Source organism: Ovis canadensis, chromosome 4 (assembly GCF_042477335.2).
Source record: "Ovis canadensis isolate MfBH-ARS-UI-01 breed Bighorn chromosome 4, ARS-UI_OviCan_v2, whole genome shotgun sequence".
Taxonomy (NCBI): domain Eukaryota; kingdom Metazoa; phylum Chordata; class Mammalia; order Artiodactyla; family Bovidae; genus Ovis; species Ovis canadensis.
Window position 1 is genome coordinate 71,028,419 of NC_091248.1, and position 17,778 is coordinate 71,046,196.

Sequence of the window (17,778 nt, forward strand, 5' to 3'; positions counted from 1 at the left end):
TGAGGGGGCAGCACTGGGCAGAGCTGAGAAAGGGTATAGAAGATAATACAAAAGGCCTTCAGAGCACATAGTTGCAATACCAGTACAGAGCACCAACAGACACCCTGACAAGCCCTAGGAATGCATGGGCAGCCTAATCAGTTATCACCACTGCATTCCTAAGCTTCCCCTTGGTTACACCATAATTTGGATTGCTTCTAAGTAAATCAGAATAGGCAGTTTTACAGTTCAATTAGGCATATCTTTATACTTAATTCAACTGATATTTACTGATTTCCAACTTTATAAAAGGAAGTATATCTGTCTTTCATAAATATAAAATTCAATGAAATAATCACAAACTCTGCAAGGTAGGTATTATTTATGTTTTCATAAATGTGCAATAAATCTATCATACACAGCTACTAAATGTCAGAATTGAAATTTAAATAAGTTTTTCCAAGATAGGCTTTAGTCTTCCTTCCACTGTCATGTCAAATATATGAGACTGGACTCAAGCCTTAATTCTGAAAGATGACAACCTGTGGAAAACTTGGTAACGGCCACATAGATAATGGAATACAGATTTCCAGGTCTGTGTAGTAGTTCACTCAATTATGAGTTCAAGGTTATAAAGGACAGATATGAAGTATTCTTTCAAAAGTTTAATCATTATCTAAAAACTAACCCTTCACTTAAAAAAAGACTGAAAAACTATGCTAAAATGCTAACTGTGATTATCTCTGACCAAGTTGACACTTCATGATGATATTCTACATTTTCCAATTCGTATTTTCAGAAGCACACAACATCTACTCAGTTTTTTATTCTTCTTCAATTCCTCTGCCTAAAACAGCAATCATTTTAAGTACTTTGGATAAATTTCAAACAGATTCTAATCATCAGATTGCTACAGAATGTTTACTACACACAGTTCTGATAAGCACTGGATGTATAAAAATAAAATAAGACACCTCTTACCCTCAAGAAGTTCACAGTCTACTGGTGTAGACAAAATTGCCAACAAATGATGAAAACCTATTATGTTAAGTGTGATAATGGAGATTTGGGAAGGGAAGCAGGGTGTCTGACGCTGAGGCTGGAAACGTCAATTAAGAACCTTAAATGCAATGCATTAGAGTTACACTGAAGATGTGAAGTGAAGATCCATGAATACATTTGAGTTTTGGGAGGCAGATTAAGAACAGCAAAATCAAGAATCAGTGAGATCAATATGAAGGTTTTGTAATCATCCAGGCTAGAATTCAGTTCTGGTCAAACATTTATTAAACACTGACAAGGTGACAAGAACAGGGTCAAGCTGACAAAAACAAGACATGGTTTTGGTCCCAAAAGCAGAGTTTGGAGCTTGGAGGATATGCACTGTAAGTCCAAAGAAGCATTATCCTGATCATCATCTACTGGGCATGCATTTGTAGGGAAAAAAGTTGACTCTATCAGAATGCTACAATATGAAAGCACAGATTAACTGTCAGAAGAAATCACCTCCATCAGAAAAATTTCCCCAGTAATCTCCCCAAAGCTGGCTTAAAGCTCAACATTCAGAAAACGAAGATCATGGCATCTGGCCCCATCACTTCATGGGAAATAGATGGGGAAACAGTGGAAACAGTGTCAGACTTTATTTTGGGGGGCTCCAAAATCACTGCGGATGGTGATTGCAGCCATGAAATTAAAAGACGCTTACTCCTTGGAAGAAAAGTTATGACCAACCTAGATAGCATATTGAAAAGCAGAAACATTACTTTACCAACAAATGTCCATCTAGTCAAGGCTATGGTTTTTCCTGTGGTCGTGTATGGATGCGAGAGTTGGACCGTGAAGAAATCTGAGCACCGAAGAATTGATGCTTTTGAACTGTGGTGTTGGAGAAGATTCTTGAGAGTCCCTTGGACTGCAAGGAGATCCAACCAGTCCATTCTAAAGGAGATCAGCCCTGGGATTTCTTTGGAAGGAATGATGCTAAAGCTGAAACTCCAGTACTTTGGCCACCTCATGAGAAGAGTTGACTCACTGGAAAAGACTCTGATGCTGGGAGGGATTGGGGGCAGAAGGAGAAGGGGACAAGAAAGGATGAGATGGCTGGATGGCATCACTGACTCGATGGACGTGAGTCTGAGTGAACTCTGGGAGTTGGTAATGGACAGGGAGGCCTGGCGTGCTGCAATTCATGGGGTCGCAAAGAGTCGGACACGACTGAGCGACTGAACTGAACTGAACTGAACCTCCCCAAATGTGAGAAATGTTGAGTCTATTTTATCTGTTCCCAGTTTTCGGGAAAAACATGAAGTCCTAGTCACTGTTCGAATGTTTGGAAGGTGGTAGTGTGTTCGATCAGAGGATTCCCTGATGGAAGATGGAGTCTGGTACACAGACCTCAGGGAAGGTGTCAGTCACGCCTTCCTGCACACCACAAAGTGACTCATTCCAGCAGAAGTCCTGCACAATTGCTAGGGTTTCTATAAAAAGACTCCATAGTCCCTTCTGCCCCAGAATATTAAACACACAGATTGACATTTTAATTAGAATTAGAGGGAAACCACTTAGTTTTCAAGAAATTAAAGATTTTTACAGGAAAAGACATAATTGATAACCGAACTGGCTGCTTTACAAAAAATATGAATATACATACTTTTAACATCAGTAGTTTCACCCAAAATTTGTATCACACTTCATAGACTTTGAAAAGAATGTGGATAAAGTCACACAATACATGGGTTATCAAAGGAATTTTTAATGACAACTTTACCTTATGACTTAAAAACCAATCATTAGTGAGACTACTGGGCAGTCCTGAATCAGAGTGAAGAATTCTTTTCTGGTACAGATAGCAAATTCACTGCTCAATACTTTTGTTGAAAATAAACTGGAATCTAAAATTATGCTTTCCATCAGATACTCAATTCACTCTAATAGTCATCTAAACATTGATCCTGAATTAATGATGGTCATCACAGTTTTGTAAGGATCTGGAGAAAAGGATATTCATATTATTACTGGTGGGAATGTCTACTCACCATTGAAGGGGAAAATCTGACATCTATCACAATTATAAACGTGTCACATTTGACCTAATTTCTCAAGAAATATACACCCAGTGGACAAAAATATGTATGTAGAGCTGTTCACTACATTAGTGAAAAACTAAAGCTACACTTACATGTTCATTAACGGAGGAATGGTTAACATATGGCGCATTCATATCATGGAATACTACGGACACAGTTTTTAAAAAGAATGAAGCAGCAGATGTATTGACATGGAAGAATGTCTATAATAGAACACTGGAAGAAAGAAGGTTGCAGATCTTTAAGCTTACACTGAATGATCCTTTTTTATTCAAAAGAAATCAAAACCATATAGATGCATGTCATACATAAAACTTATTGTAAAGAATACTTACCAAACCCCCAAGAATTGTTACCTTGGGACTGAGACTGTGTGTGGCGCAAGAACTTTTACTTTTTTACCTTACACACCTCTGAATGGTTTGAACTCTTGATGAGTAAATGTTTTATAATTTTAAAATGACTAATGTATTTAAAAGTCACACAATGCTTTTGAAAGGCATAGCCAATTTTCTTTTTTATGAGTTACTTGGTGAGATAAATTTACCAGTGATTCCACCTTCAAATGTTAAACAAGTAGCCTTTTGGAACTTTGAGAATCTGGAAACTCTTTAGTATGTTACTATAAGATAAGAGTTGACTATGTGGCATATCCCAAAATGAACTGTTTAGGGTATGAATATAACAAAATATTTAAGAATGGAGCTTACTAAAAGTTTCTCCAAAGAGGTACTGAAATAATTTCAGAAGTAGGGGTTTCACTGAAGTGGGAAGAAGTAGCACTAACTCTGTGCTAAGACAAAATTTATGACTAAAAGTCAATTTAACCATGAAAGCACAAAGCAAGAAATTAACAACAACAACAACAAAAAACAATGACAAGGATGAAGAACCAAATTTAAGCCTCAAACCACATTTGTTATGTTAGGAAGTTAGACATGAGCAACAAGGGAGGCCTGGCTGAAAGGGATGCAAGCTGGAGCTCATAGATATGCTACAAAATAACCAGAGACTTTTCAACTCTTGCACATGTGCCCTAGGCACACAGTGAGTGGATACAAAATAAACAAGGGGCTTCTCCGAGCAACCTTAGGCACTTAGGAGCCCAGTAAGGGCTCATGAACATTCTACATCTAATCATAAGGGACTGAATTATGAGAAGACAGAAACAACATAGCCTGCTGTTACATAATTTACAATTGTCAATCAGCCTTGAGTATATGCCTATTTGCAGTCCCTTTCATTGACTGGTGGTGGGTACAAGTTCTACTTTGCACACACCATAGGCAAAAGGAAGAAACTGGAAGTATGAAAGCGGGCTATCAAACAGGATCAACAGGAAGGAAAAGGAGAGCTCCCTTGGAGTCAGTCTGCTCCCATGTTTTAGGAGTGTCTGTGTAAAAAAAGATCGGTCTGCTTGAGCCAAACTGAACTGTAACTTGTCTGTTATTCTGTACCCTTTCATCTATCACTCTAAGTTTTTGGTGTGACAAGACAAGAAACTAGGAAGAGAAATAAACTGACCTAACAGAAAAAACATCAACAGACTTCCCTGGCAGTCCAGTGGATAAGACTCTGAAGAGGGCAGAGTTTCCACTGCAGGAGACCTAGACTGGGTCCCTGGTCAAGGAACTAAGCCCCTGCAAGCCCCCTGCAAGCTGCATGGTGCGGCCAAACAAAACAGAAATCAAAAGGAAAAAGACAACTAGCTGTGTTAACTTATGTATCAGCCCAAAAAAGAAGGGAGTAAGGTTGGTGATACACAGACTATAAGGATACAACTATGACAAACTAGACAGTGTATTAAAAAGCAGAGACATCACTTTACTGAAAAAGGTCTGTCTGTGGTTTTTCCAGTAGTCGTGTATGGATGTGAGAGTTGGACCACAAAGAAGGCGGAGGGTCAAAGAATCGATACTTTCAAACAGAGGTACTGGAGAAGACCCTTGAGAGTCCCTTGGACTGCAAGGAGATCAAACCAGTCAATCCTAAAAGAAATCAACCTAAAATATTCATTGGAAGGACTGATGCTGAAGTTCCAATACTTTGGCCACCTGATGCAAAGAGTTGACTCACTGGAAAAGCCCCTAATGCTGGGAAAGGCCGAGGGCATGAGAAGAAGGGGGCAACAGAGTATGAGATGATTGGATGACATCAATGACTCAATGGACATGTGTTTGAGCAAACTCAGGGAAACAGTGAAAGACAGGGAAGCCCGGAGTGCTGCAGTCCATGGGGATGCAAAGAGTCGGATAGGACTCATTGATAAATGGATAGATGATAGATGGATAGAACAACAACAAAAGAAAGGGGCTAGGGATTCTAAAGATAACGTCCTCTGCAGCTTTCAAAGTTTTATTTTTGCTCTCTATACTGGGTCAGAAGACAACCTGAAAGTGAAGCAAAGCCAAAGTAGCTGTGATGACTTTCTTTGAAGCCATGACTACAAATTACCATTTCCTTTCCTATTGCTCTAAGGACCCAGAGTTTGGGAAGATCTCCCAGGCTCTCTACATTCAATCCTGGAGAACGCCCGGGGCAGTTGACAGGGGAAGAAGTAGTGAGAGTCATACAGACTTTCCCTTCAGAGGCTGCTCCAGCCAACAACTGAGAAAAATCTGTAGAGTGACCAACCAGTTTGCAAATGGAAATCCGCTCGAACCCAAATAAAACCTATCTCTCGAGGCCAAACCAAGCAAACCGAGGCGAGGGTAGACTACTGGCGAGGAAAGAGGACAGCTAATTCCAGAGTTATACTCACACACGCGCAAACCTTGACCCACGCCCACTCGGCAGCGAAAGTAAAGGTGGGAGCTCCAAACGTAGGACAGAACCCAGGGAACTTCCCTGGCTGCGGATAAGGCCATTTCATCCCATTTTCTCTTCCCTCCTAGACAGTCTCCAGCAAGTAGCCTTCTCCCACCCCCTCCCGTCCCGCGGGGCTCCACCCGCGGCCCCTTCGAGCTCAAGTGGCCTTAGAGCTAAGGTCCGTCCAGCAGTCAGCTGTCTTCCAGGTTGGAGAGAAACGAAGACAAAAAACCATTTGCACCTCAGAGGCACCGTACTCACCCTCATAACTGACACCTCTGGCTCCACCACGGTTGCCATCACTGTCCTCCTCCCCTTGGGTAGCACCCCCCTGGGTCTTGGGAGCAGCCATTACTCGGCTGAGCGGGGGAAAAAAAAAAAAAAAAAAAAAGAGGGCCGCAGACCAAGCGCGGGACCAATAGAAACGCGATTGGAAACGAATTCCCCACTGACGCGACTTTTCTCCACGCCCACTCCGCGTCGTCACGATCTGGACCAATAGAACGTGGCGAGCGGGACGTAGTCCCGCCCCTAGCCGCTAACTCCCCACCTCCTTCCTGGATGGAGCTGTTGTAGAACTACAGTTCCCAGCGTGCTGCGGGGCGCTCGGCAGGGAGGGCTAGAAGAGGCGCTGACGGGCGGGGGTGCGCCGGAGAGTGCCCCGGCGTGTTCGCTTAGTTCAGTGAATCAGAACAATGACTGCGCCTCTGGGTTCCCGGGAGCGCGTCGGAGGACTCTGAGCAGCCACCGCCGGCAGAGCTGCGGGCGGCGCAGCCTCGGCCGCGCGGTGTCAACGCTGGGCTCGGGAGCCTCCAGCGCAGACCCTGCCCAGCGACCGCAGCCCGCGCGGAGCCGCGGGGCTCCAGCGCTGCAGCCACTACTCGGGAGCTGTGCATTGTTGTGAGCCGGAGAAGGGGCGCGGGGATTACAAAGCCTGAAGACCCCGGACCCCTGTTTAGCCATGTGGATACCTACGGAGCACGAGAAATACGGCGTGGGTGAGTCTTCGCGGGGCGAACTTTTATTCTGCTCTGGTCCTAGCCCGAGCGAGTGCGAATTTCGCGTCCTTGCCCCCGTGCCCCTCTAGCTCAGCCCGGCTGCAAATGCCTAATTCTGGCATCGCGCTGCGGGTTAGGGGCTTTGCTCAGCCACCTCCTGGCAGAGGGTTGCGCCTCGGGGTCTCGCCCCTCAACGCCGGATGGGAGCTCTCGGCATGGGTTCCCGGAGGGAGTGCCGGGACGGCTGAGGGGAGCGCGCGGCCAGCCCGCCTGCTGCGGGCTCTGCCTGCGGAGTTTGGAGTGGCTACCGGGTGTGTGTGTGTCAAGTTGGAAGAGGAGAACGGACGGCTTTCCTCTCCCTCCTTCTCCTTTACCTTAAAGAAAGCAAGGGCTGCAACGACTTCCCAGGGTGGAGAGGGAGACAACAGTCGCGGAGAGAGAACATCCCCAAAACAGAAGGGAGGCGCAGAACCTTCCCTCTGCCTTCCACATTCCCGGAGTGCGGAATGTGGCACCGTCCTCGGAAGAGCCGCTCTGACAGTCTGGCCCGAGCCTTCCTCCTCCCTCCCATCCCGGGTTACCCGGTGTGTGTGTGCGCGCTCGGAGAGGCGGTGGGGCGGGGGTTAGTAAATTTCAACATCTGCGCCGCTCTGCTCTTTGGTCTTTGGAGGGGAACGGGTATTTCAGCAATGTTTTTACTTCTGACCACCCTCTCTGCTCATGGTGGGGGTGGTGCTGGAGGACAGCTGTGGAGTGTTAATCGGGAGAGAGACTCCGAAAGCTTGGGTCTTCGAGGCAACGAGACAGCTTTTAGGAAAGATTACCCTGACACGGGTGTTAGGAGGAAAAGGAGCAGGGTAGCGCTCGCTGTTCTGTGTAAAGGTGAACAACAAAGGACATTAATATTGACGGATGAATACAGGAGTCTCCCTTCCTTTCCCTCCTCCCATTTCAGGCGGATTACAGTTCCCGTTTTTGTTGTTTGATTTCAGCTGGGTCGCCCCTTGACAGTTACTCCTTTTAGGTTGCGACTGTTAAAAAGGAAGGCTCTCTGACAAGCCTGAAGCAGCCAAATGCAATTATAACCTCTGAGAAGGTTTGACAGAGAAAGTATTATCATATAATACTTAATATATAGTATTAAGGAAACATAATATATAGTTTCCTATAATGCCCTGTCCTGCTTATTGGTTTACTTTTTAAAAAATTGGGTGTAGATCTAGTGATTTAGATGATATGTAGGTATCTGCTTATGTTCTGCTTATGTTCATTTTCCTGTAATTTAAAAAATCTGGAAAGCCTTTCGAGGGAGTCATAATTACAGGGGATATTTTTCCCCCCCAACTTCACCTGGGGATAGGACTTTGGAGTGTCCTGAAAGGGCTGTATGATTGAACAAAGTCATTCCCCTGTATTATATGAGCTTTCATTTTGGATTTTGACTGGTCAGCAAGACAATAGTTTGCCCAGAACCCACCTTTGGGAAGGAGTTCCAGTTTTCCCTGTCTTTGAAATGTAAGGGGAGCCTTTATCAGGTGCTCAACTGGCAAGGAGTAGATGTTTCCTTCTCTTCACCTGCCTCATTTTTGGGGGTAGATTACTTCTTATTAGGAAGAGACGTTGTTTTTGCTGATTTTTGAGGACGTGGAGTGTCCCCTTGTCACCGGCTTTGCACTCAGTGCAGGAACCACAGACATGGCCAGCAGCACTGTCCCGCTTGGAGTTGATCCCAGATGTTGCTTTCTTCCAAGTGTTAAATTATACAGATTATGGATGGGATTTATTTTCTTGATTTCTTTATGTGCCAGGTCACAGCTGGGGTGCTGGTATCGATTAGATCCTCTCTCGTTTTTCTTTTGCAAGCTGTGGGCAGAGGATTAAAACACACTCTGGGATTTCCTGGAATGGCAAACCGGATGTTATCAGTCAAGTGTTTTGGGCTGCAGCAGACACCTCGCCTTTGGATGGTTGTGATTTGGTTGCAGAGTAGGGGATGTAAATGGGTGAGCACACATTTGGAGAAAGGTGGGATGAGATGAGAGGTGAAAGCAGAGGGTGGGGATCTGTTGTGCTCATTTATGCAATATAATACAGCATTGTTAACATCTTTTATTATTAATTTTTGAGCATTTGGCTTATGAAATGCTTAGCTGTTTTTTAGACTCCATCTGTTACACGTGTGTGTGGTGAAAATTTTGCAGGGATTCTTATGTGTGGACTTATTTCTCACCACAGAAAGGAGTATTTGTAGCTGCTTATACTGAGCAACTAAAACACACATGTGCTACTTTTTTTTTTTTTTAATAAACTTGGTTACTGTATGTGCTTTTCTTTCTAGTTTATAAATACTCAAGAAAATTTATTTTATGGGCACAGATGTTTTGCTGATATCAGGTGTAGTAGTAAATTGATTTCCTTATTCTTTGATATAAATCTGTAAGTTTGAATGCTTGAAGTTTCCATGCACATTGTATATTTCTAACATACTTATCTCATTATGAGAGAATTATGTATCTTTATATATTATTGTTTCAGTCTCAAGCAACATACTATAAATATGGACAAAGTTACTTAAATTTCATACCTGTAGTAAGGTGTATCAGAGATAGGAATTCCTTTTCAAACCTAATGTGTGGGCACTATCCCATCAATTTAATTGATGAATGGTTTTAAAACAATGCATACTTAGTCATATATCTAAGTGTTCTAGGGTAGTAGACAGGTATAGTGATTAAACTGAAGTTCTGAGTAGTAAGGAACCTTGTCTCTTTGAAAACGTGTTAATAGGCACAATTGTAGACATATTTTATCTTGGGAGAGTCTGTTTAGCTCTTGGTCTTAGTCAAGACAGTGCTTGCTGCCAGTTGTGTGACCTAAGGTAAGTCACTTAACCTTCCAGGATTTCAACACACAGTCGAAGAATAGCCAAGGTTCTTCTCAGTATTAATTCTGTGGAGTTCTTCCAAACAAGTGTGTCCTTTGGTTAGAAAGATATTTCCAATGTGTTGAGATTGTTATGAGAAAGGCACTTTTGCTGTGACACATCCCACATGATTTTCAACTAAGATCACAGGTAAGCAAAAGCTACCTGGCAGGCTGCCAGAACCAAGCTGATTCAGGCTGTTTGATTCTCTCTCTCTAGCAGGAGCTCTATGGGCAGTGACTAAAACATTCTTGATCACCCCCTGACAACTTTCCTCATGCTATCTGCCTTCTATACATCCTCATCTGTCACAGTCCCCATCCCCTTCCTCAGAGTGATGGGAATTAGTCATAGAGAAAGTTAAGGCCATTGCAGATCTATTTCTACATTCATTTGCCCAGCAGGCATGCGTGCAGCATTCCCAGGTGAACCCATGAGCCTTTGTGAGCTGCAAACTGAGCCTCTCAACCGGGCCAGATGTTTTACATTTGTGAACCTGGTTAGGCTTAGAGAGGTAATGTGGGCTGATTGATCAGTGCAAAAAAATCCCTAAGGCTTACAGGAAACAAAACTCAGAACAAGCTGATCTGAAGGTCACAGATATCATTTAAAAAATGAAGTGTCATCATACCCATATCACTGAGTCTTCACAAACATTCCTGTCTTCAGTTTATCCTAAAGTGGTTTTTTAAATCATCTAAGTATGAATTCAGGTTTCCTATTTGGCTCAGTGGTAAAGAATCTACCTGCCAAGCAGGAGATGTGGGTTTGATCCCTGGGTTGGGAAGATCCCCTGGAGAAGGAAATGGCAACCCACTCCAGTATTCTTGCCTGGAAATCCCATGGACAGAGGAGCCTGGTGGGCTACAGTCCATGGAGTCACAAAAGAGTTGGCCATGACTTAGTAACTAAACAACAGCAAAGTAGGAGTTCTGTTCCTTTTTAAAGTCCTTTCTAATTTTATGGGGAGAGGTACCATCTCTTATTTACTCAGGATCTTTAGAATGTCTTTTCCTTCAGAAGCGTGCTTTATTGGTAGCCAGAGTTATGAGGGAGTGTACCTTTTGTCTTAGCTGTTTCCAATTTTGTTAGCTGGCAGTCTTGAGATGTTTCTTATCTTGTGGTACCATGATGTGTGCAGATAACATGTGTAGCTAGATAAAGATGTGCTGCCTGGAATTGTTTGTGGCATTTAGAGACTGGTACAGGATTCTAAACTTTCAGTGGGAAGCAAAGAGCAGTGATTTATACCTGCAAGTAAAGTATCACTGAAGGGCTCTGCAGACAGTGAGATGGCAACTTACATTCATGATCTGGTCTCCTCTGGGAATAGCCTGTAAACATATCCCCCTTTCGGTCATTCTCATAAATGATGATTCTTTCATAAGGCCCCACAGTGACACTGAGATACTGCCTTTCTTCTTTAGTCTTATTTTTTTCCCCAGAGGGTGTATAGTCAGAACTACAAAGATATTATAAAAATTTCAAGAAGCTTAAGGATTTCCTGTCTCTAGCTCTATTTTTTTTAGGAGACTACATTTGCAGAATTATCTTTGATACAGTATGTCCAAGTTCTAGCACAGTGATTTTATGTTGTGATCATATACAGCAGAGAAACATTAAGGAACCTAGCCATAATGCTGTAACCTTAACATATTAATGCAATGTTTTATAGTTAAAAAGATGTGAAATTATTTTATTTGAATCTACTCTCTGAAGTAGAATACTTTCCATTTAAGAGATGAGGAAACAGCTTCACAGAGATTAACTGACTTACAGGCATGCGTTCGAGATATTGCAGGTTTAGTTCTAGAACACTGCAGTGAAGCAAATTATCACGATAGAGTGAATCACACAAATTTTTTGGTTTCCTAGTGCAAATAGGTTATGTTTACACTATATTGTAGTCTTTTAAGAGTGCAATAGTGTTATGTTTTAAAAAAATAGGTATATGCCTTAATTTAAAAAGAAAAACAGCAAATAAATAAGTAAAAAGAGAAATCGCAAGCCATCATCTGACAATGCAAGGTTGCTACACACTTTCAATTTGTAAAAAATGCAGTATCTGTGAAGCATAGTAAAATGAGGTACTCTCCAGCAGTGAATTTTGATATTGTTTAACTGTCATCCATAATAGGAAATTCATTTCATTTCCTGACACCAGCACCACTCAGGACCACCCTACACACATATAAGTGAAACAGTATTTACTCATACCTTCTGTGATCTCCTATTCTTTTTCATTTAAAAAATACAGACATACAGCACTCAAATCATTATATTGTATACCTGAAACTAATAGAATGTTGTATGTCAGGTATGCTACAATAAAATAAATTTATTTATAAACTTAAAAAGATTGTCACTAACTTTACTTAATGACTCAGTAGGTCCTGACTGATCGTTTGAATAGCACTGCTCTAGATACCTCATTTGTGATACAGGAAGCACTGGAATTTAGGCCTTGTTGGGTTTCTAGTTAAGTTCATTCATTATGTTGTTTTTTGACAAATATGTGTTTGTATTTAAACTTAGACTTTAATCATACTTTTGTCTTCTAATATAAGTCAGAGTTTGTCTTTTTATATAATATTTCTCATTAACTATGGAACAAGTATCCAAACCATCACATGCATTGCATAAATTGTTTCTTTTAGGTTACCTGTCTCTTTCTGCTAGAGTCTTTTTGACAAGGGCTGGGATCAACTGCATAATGACCAATTTTGGATATATATATATATATAATTTCCTTTGACAATGATCTCTGGGCACTACAGCAGAAGAATGAATCTAATGAGCTGCTAATTTCTTGCCAATTGAAGGGTTACCCACACCATTCTTTTCCATCCTTTTATGTATTGCTGATCATTATTAGAAGAAACAAGGCAACTCATGTAACTTGTTTTCTTAAAAACATAAACTGGTAAGCTTATTTGGTCAGAGTATATATAATACTAAAGAATAAATAAGTAATGTCCCCCAAGCTATTTTTATTTAAGCACTATAAATGTACTTAAGGAACAAATGTTTTACTCGTTGGCATTTGAAAAAAAATGTGTGCTAAGATACACTGGATATTTACTAAGTAAGAATCACCAAAAATAGTGTTAATGCCTTTTGGTGACAGAGTTGCAATAAAACTGATATGCCCTACTGGCTGTATTAAATATTAACGTGATCCTTTTGGAAATGAAGGTGTATGTATATGTGTGTGTGTGTATAAATATGTAAAATAGGCTTTGTAGAGCGCTTGCTTTTCACCAAGCTTTGTTCTGAGAGCTTGTCATGTGTTTTCTGTCTAATCCTCGTGACAGCTCCATAAGGGAAGGTTCAGTTTTCATTCATTTTACAGGAAACTGAGTCATAGAGAGGTTAAGTAAGTTGTCTAAGGTCATGCAGGAAGTGGTGGAACTAGGATTGGAACCTCAAAAGTCTTAGAGGGTGCTTTCTTAGCCACTCTGCTGTGTTGCCTAACATTATGGTCAAAAGCAGGAGTTTGAATCAGTAATTCCACTCATCAAAGTCTGCATGAAAAAAAAAAGTCAATAGTGGCAAAACACTTTATGCGCAGTTATTCCTTGCCATGTGGTCTGTGAAACAACATCAGTTCCAATATAGGAATAGTTGAATCACTTTTGATTATCAGCATAGCAGAATACTTATGGTCATAAAATGAAAGGCTTCCATAAATAATGCTATTTCTAAAATACATTCCAGGAGACCTTTCAGGCAGTGTAGGGGTTAAGACCTAGCCTTCCTATCCTGGGGATACAGGTTCCATCCCTGGTCAGAGAGCTAAGATCCCACATGGCTTGCAGCCAAAACACCAAAACATAAAACAGAAACAATACTGCAACAAATTCAGTAACAACTTTCAAAACGGTCCATGTTAAAAAAAAAAAGTTAAAAAAATAAAATACATTCCATGTACCTAGTGTCAGGTGACAAAATAAATGAAACATGGATAGTGATTGAAATTCCACAAAATGCATAGTATTATAGAGAAGATGGTAGTTAATGTGTAGCATTTAGAGAAGATGTATTCAGTAATTAAGCACAGGTGAGAATTGTTAGAATATAAAGATTACCAGCAAATTGTTTTTTAAAAAATTCCTCCTGGTTGGAAATATGAGCATTATGAACCTTTAAGGCATGTACATTATTGCTTCTGGATGATGAAGGTGACATAAAGGTGACCTAAGAGAGATTATTGCAGTAGATGAGGTTAAGAGATAGGTTCCTGAACCAAGTGAGCAGTCCTGCATGGTGGAATGTGGATAAATCTAAGATGTTTGGAAGATGGAAACAGCAGGGCTTATCATTGAATGTGAGGAGTTAGGGGAAGGAAGAAGTTTCGGATGTCTACCTGATTTCTGGGTTGCACAAGCTGGGGAACATAGATTGTTGTTTTTCAGTTGCCAAGTTGTGTCCAACTGTTTTGTGACCCCATGAACCGTAATCCTCCGGGCTCCTGAGTCCATCTAGTTTCCCAGGCAAGAATACTGGACTGGGCAACTTACCATTTCTTTATCCAGGGTATCTTCCCGACCCAGGGATTGAACCTGAGTCTCCTGCATTGGCGGATGAGTTCTTTACCACTGAGCCACCAGGGAAGCCCCAGGTGAACATAGGTGCCATTCAACAAAAGAGACATTTTTGCAGGTGGGGCTGGTTTATAGTGTAGGATTAAGAGTTTTGTTTGGCTTCCTAGAGTTGGCCATCCCCATCAAACATTCAGGTGGCGATATCTGCATAGACAAGAATAGGAGAGAGGTTATAGACTAAAGAGCATGATGAGAGAGTCATTTGATTTAGGTGTGATAACTGAAGCGATCCACTTTATTAATTGTTTTGATTTTGATTAAGTAGTCCGCTTGTCTAAGTTTTAAAGTGATAGAGCCTGAATTTTCCAAGAGCAGTCATCTCAAAGCACTTTATTAATATGGATATCTGGGGACTATAAAATAAGAACGATTAGCTGTCATGTCGAGTTGGTAGGAAGCTAGATTTCATGTTTTTTTCTTGCTTCCCATTGGTGCATTGCCTGGTTAAGGCATAAGTTACTTCTGTTTCTCTGACAGTTCTTTCTGAAGCAAATGTCTCATGCCAGATTTTGCATGTTTGTGAAATTTCCCCAGCAGGATGTTCAAAAACAGAAACCACAAACAATATTTCAACAAACATGACTTATATATCCCTCAAACAGCGTCTAAGTGTATACACACATCTGGAAATGGGAAAATGCTCAGATACCCAAAGCAATGTATTTGTGGATACAGACTGTGTGTGTATGTGTGTGTGGTAAATATGTAATACATCTTAGGAACCACAAGGTCAGATTTAGAATTCTTAAAGTTACACCACTGTACTTCTGAACAAAATACGTGATTTGAAGTGAGGGATTCCAGCTTATGATAGCTTTATGTTCCTTTTTCCTAATGTAGCCTGTCATAACCTCCAACTGAAATACTGATAGATGTACACAAAGAGGCAGACATTAATGATATTAGAAATGAAGTCTGACAGAAAACCAACTGCCAAATTCAGGAGCAGTTTCTTCAAGGCAGGTGCAACTACATTGGGAAAACCAGTTGGCGGCTTCCCTCTGCTTTCCCTCCTTAATAGAGAAGCTTCAAGGACCTCAGTGACCTGGGCAGGGAGACCCATTGCCCCTCTCTACTATCACCAAGTTTGAGGCCAGGTCAATACCTTCAACATGGAGTGTGTCCTTCACCACCTGAGGTATCTCTAATCCCTCTCATTCCATCTCATCTTTGTAGGAGAGATGACCATGTGTAGAAACAGCTGGGACAGGAAGGTGGGTGAGTGGAAAGGAGTCTTTGAGGACACTCTTTTGGCTTTGACAGGTGTACGTACTGTGGCCTTCATACAAAGTGTGATTTCATGGGCACCTATGAAGTACTGCAGTAACAAGGCATGCTGGATATTATATTGATAGTTTTGCTTGCAGTCTGTTGGGTACAGAGGAAGAAGTGATGGGATAAGAGATAATCTCATCTTAATTGCTGTAAACCATGGTGCAGTTTCCCTGGTGGCTCAGACCATAAAGATTCCACGTACAGTGCATGCGACCTGGGTTCGATCCCGGGGTCAGGAAGATCCTCTGGAGAAGGGAATGGCTACCCATTCCAGTACTCTTGCCTGGAGAATTCCATGGACAGAGGAGCCTGGTGGGCTACAGTCCATAGGGTTGCAAAGAGTCAGCCACGACTGAACGACTGTACTTTCACACTTTCATACATGGTATAGGATGGAGGGCTTCCCTGCTGGCTCATTTGGTAAAGAATTTGCCTGCAATGCCTGGAGAATTCGAGGGACAGAGGAACCTGGCAGGCTATAGTCCGTGGAGTTGCAAAGAGTTGGACACGACTTAGCAACCAACAGTTTTCCATGGTACAGGATGGCTTATCACTGAGAACTTGGATTGGAGCTGTGCACCTCTTCCAGGAAGGAAGACTTGTAAGTGGAACGGAAGATACTCCTTTATGTTTAGCCTTGGCTTTGGTATTGCAGGGAGGTTCAAGACTCAATTTGCATCAGTCAGGATCACATTTGTGTCCCTATTGAAGAAAAGCAACTAAATCCAGAAACAGGCATCTGTCACTCTGTAATGAACTCTGTAATGTTACTCTGTAATGAACATGGCTGCTTCTCAGCTGGGGAAGAAGAGAGAAAGCATAACATTGACATAGAAGGCTTTGGGAAATTGCCAGTCACACTTGTGTATTTGTTTTCCACCCCCATTCATGACCCCTGTGTGTGTGCCAGAAAGAGGAAGTTGGTGGGATCGAGGCTGGCGAGAACCCTTCTGGTTATGAAATTTGCATGTCGTCTTGGGTGAATTTGATAACCATTCCTCCCCCAAGTTGTGAACTGTTTTCTTAAACCAAGCAATTTATTGTTCCATTTTATGTTAGTGTTAATTGGGCATTTTAAAAATAAAGGTAATCTATTATTGTTTTGTTTTGTTTTGGCTGTGCTGCATAACATTTGGAATCTTAGTTTCCTGATGAGGATTCAAACTTTTTCCCCCTGCTTTGGAAGCGTGGAATCTTAACCACTGGACCACAGGAAAGTTATTTCTCTAAGCATGTCTCCCTGAAATCTTTAAGCAGAAATGTAGAGATTAGGTGTTTTTTTCCTCCAAAAATGAAAAAGATCATCTCTGCCTTGGTGCCCAGGGGTGGACATGTTCGGGGTCGTGGGCATATATTTGTGTGTTGTTATTGTTTAGTTGCTCAGTAGTGTCCTACTGGTTTGCCGCCCCACAGACTATAGCCTGCCAGGCCCCTCTGTCCTTGGGATTTCCCAGGCAAGAGTACAGGAGTAGGTTCCCGTTTCTTCCTCCAGGGGATCTTCCTCACCCAGGGATTGAACCTGTGTCTTCCTGTGTCTTTTGCACTGCAGGTGGATTCTTTACCACTGAGCCACCTGAGAAGCCTGAATTTGTATGAGACAACTAAAAATAGCCCTAACCCAGGTCCTGGAGAAAACAGTACTCACTATCCTGGGGAGAGGAAGAAACCTGTTGGCCTTTCTTGAAGGATGTCCAGAATGGGTTGAAGAGTCTGGGGGGCCTCCATAATAAGCTTAGGGTTTCACCAGGCTCTCAATGAAACAAGAAAATCCAAATATGCATAAGCAGTTCTGTAAAGAGCCAAAAAAAGAAAAATATCTGAGAGTTTTCTCCAGAAATGTGGATGATGAACACTAACAACAAGGTATGAGGATTCCTATAAAAACTTCGCATACGGGTAAAAGTCAGCCCTTAGCCCCTTTCTTTATTTTTTTCCCCAGGAGAATCATATTAATTCCATCCTACATTTCATTTAATATTCCCATTCATAGTTTATATAAATTGATTCAGAAAACCAACCATTTATGTTCTTGGCCCCAAGTTAGAAGAGGAAATATTATGTATAAATTATGTAAAAATTATGGTAATTAGTTTTAAAATGAG

General features: G+C 41.7%; 2 protein-coding genes across 2 annotated transcripts in view; one reads left to right on the forward strand and one right to left on the reverse strand.

The window, feature by feature from the left end:
* Positions 1–6,357, reverse strand: part of ZNF277 (zinc finger protein 277) — a 133,050-nt gene extending 126,693 nt beyond the window's left edge. The window contains exon 1 of the mRNA XM_069587996.1: positions 6,138–6,357. Within this exon, the coding sequence (XP_069444097.1) occupies positions 6,138–6,228 (91 nt within the window). The 5' untranslated portion in view covers positions 6,229–6,357. The remainder of the gene's footprint in view (positions 1–6,137) is intronic.
* Positions 6,358–6,445: 88 nt separating this feature from the next.
* Positions 6,446–17,778, forward strand: part of DOCK4 (dedicator of cytokinesis 4) — a 471,458-nt gene continuing 460,125 nt past the window's right edge. Inside the window, exon 1 of the mRNA XM_069587995.1 lies at positions 6,446–6,874. Coding sequence (XP_069444096.1) covers positions 6,838–6,874 — 37 coding nt within the window. The 5' untranslated portion in view covers positions 6,446–6,837. The remainder of the gene's footprint in view (positions 6,875–17,778) is intronic.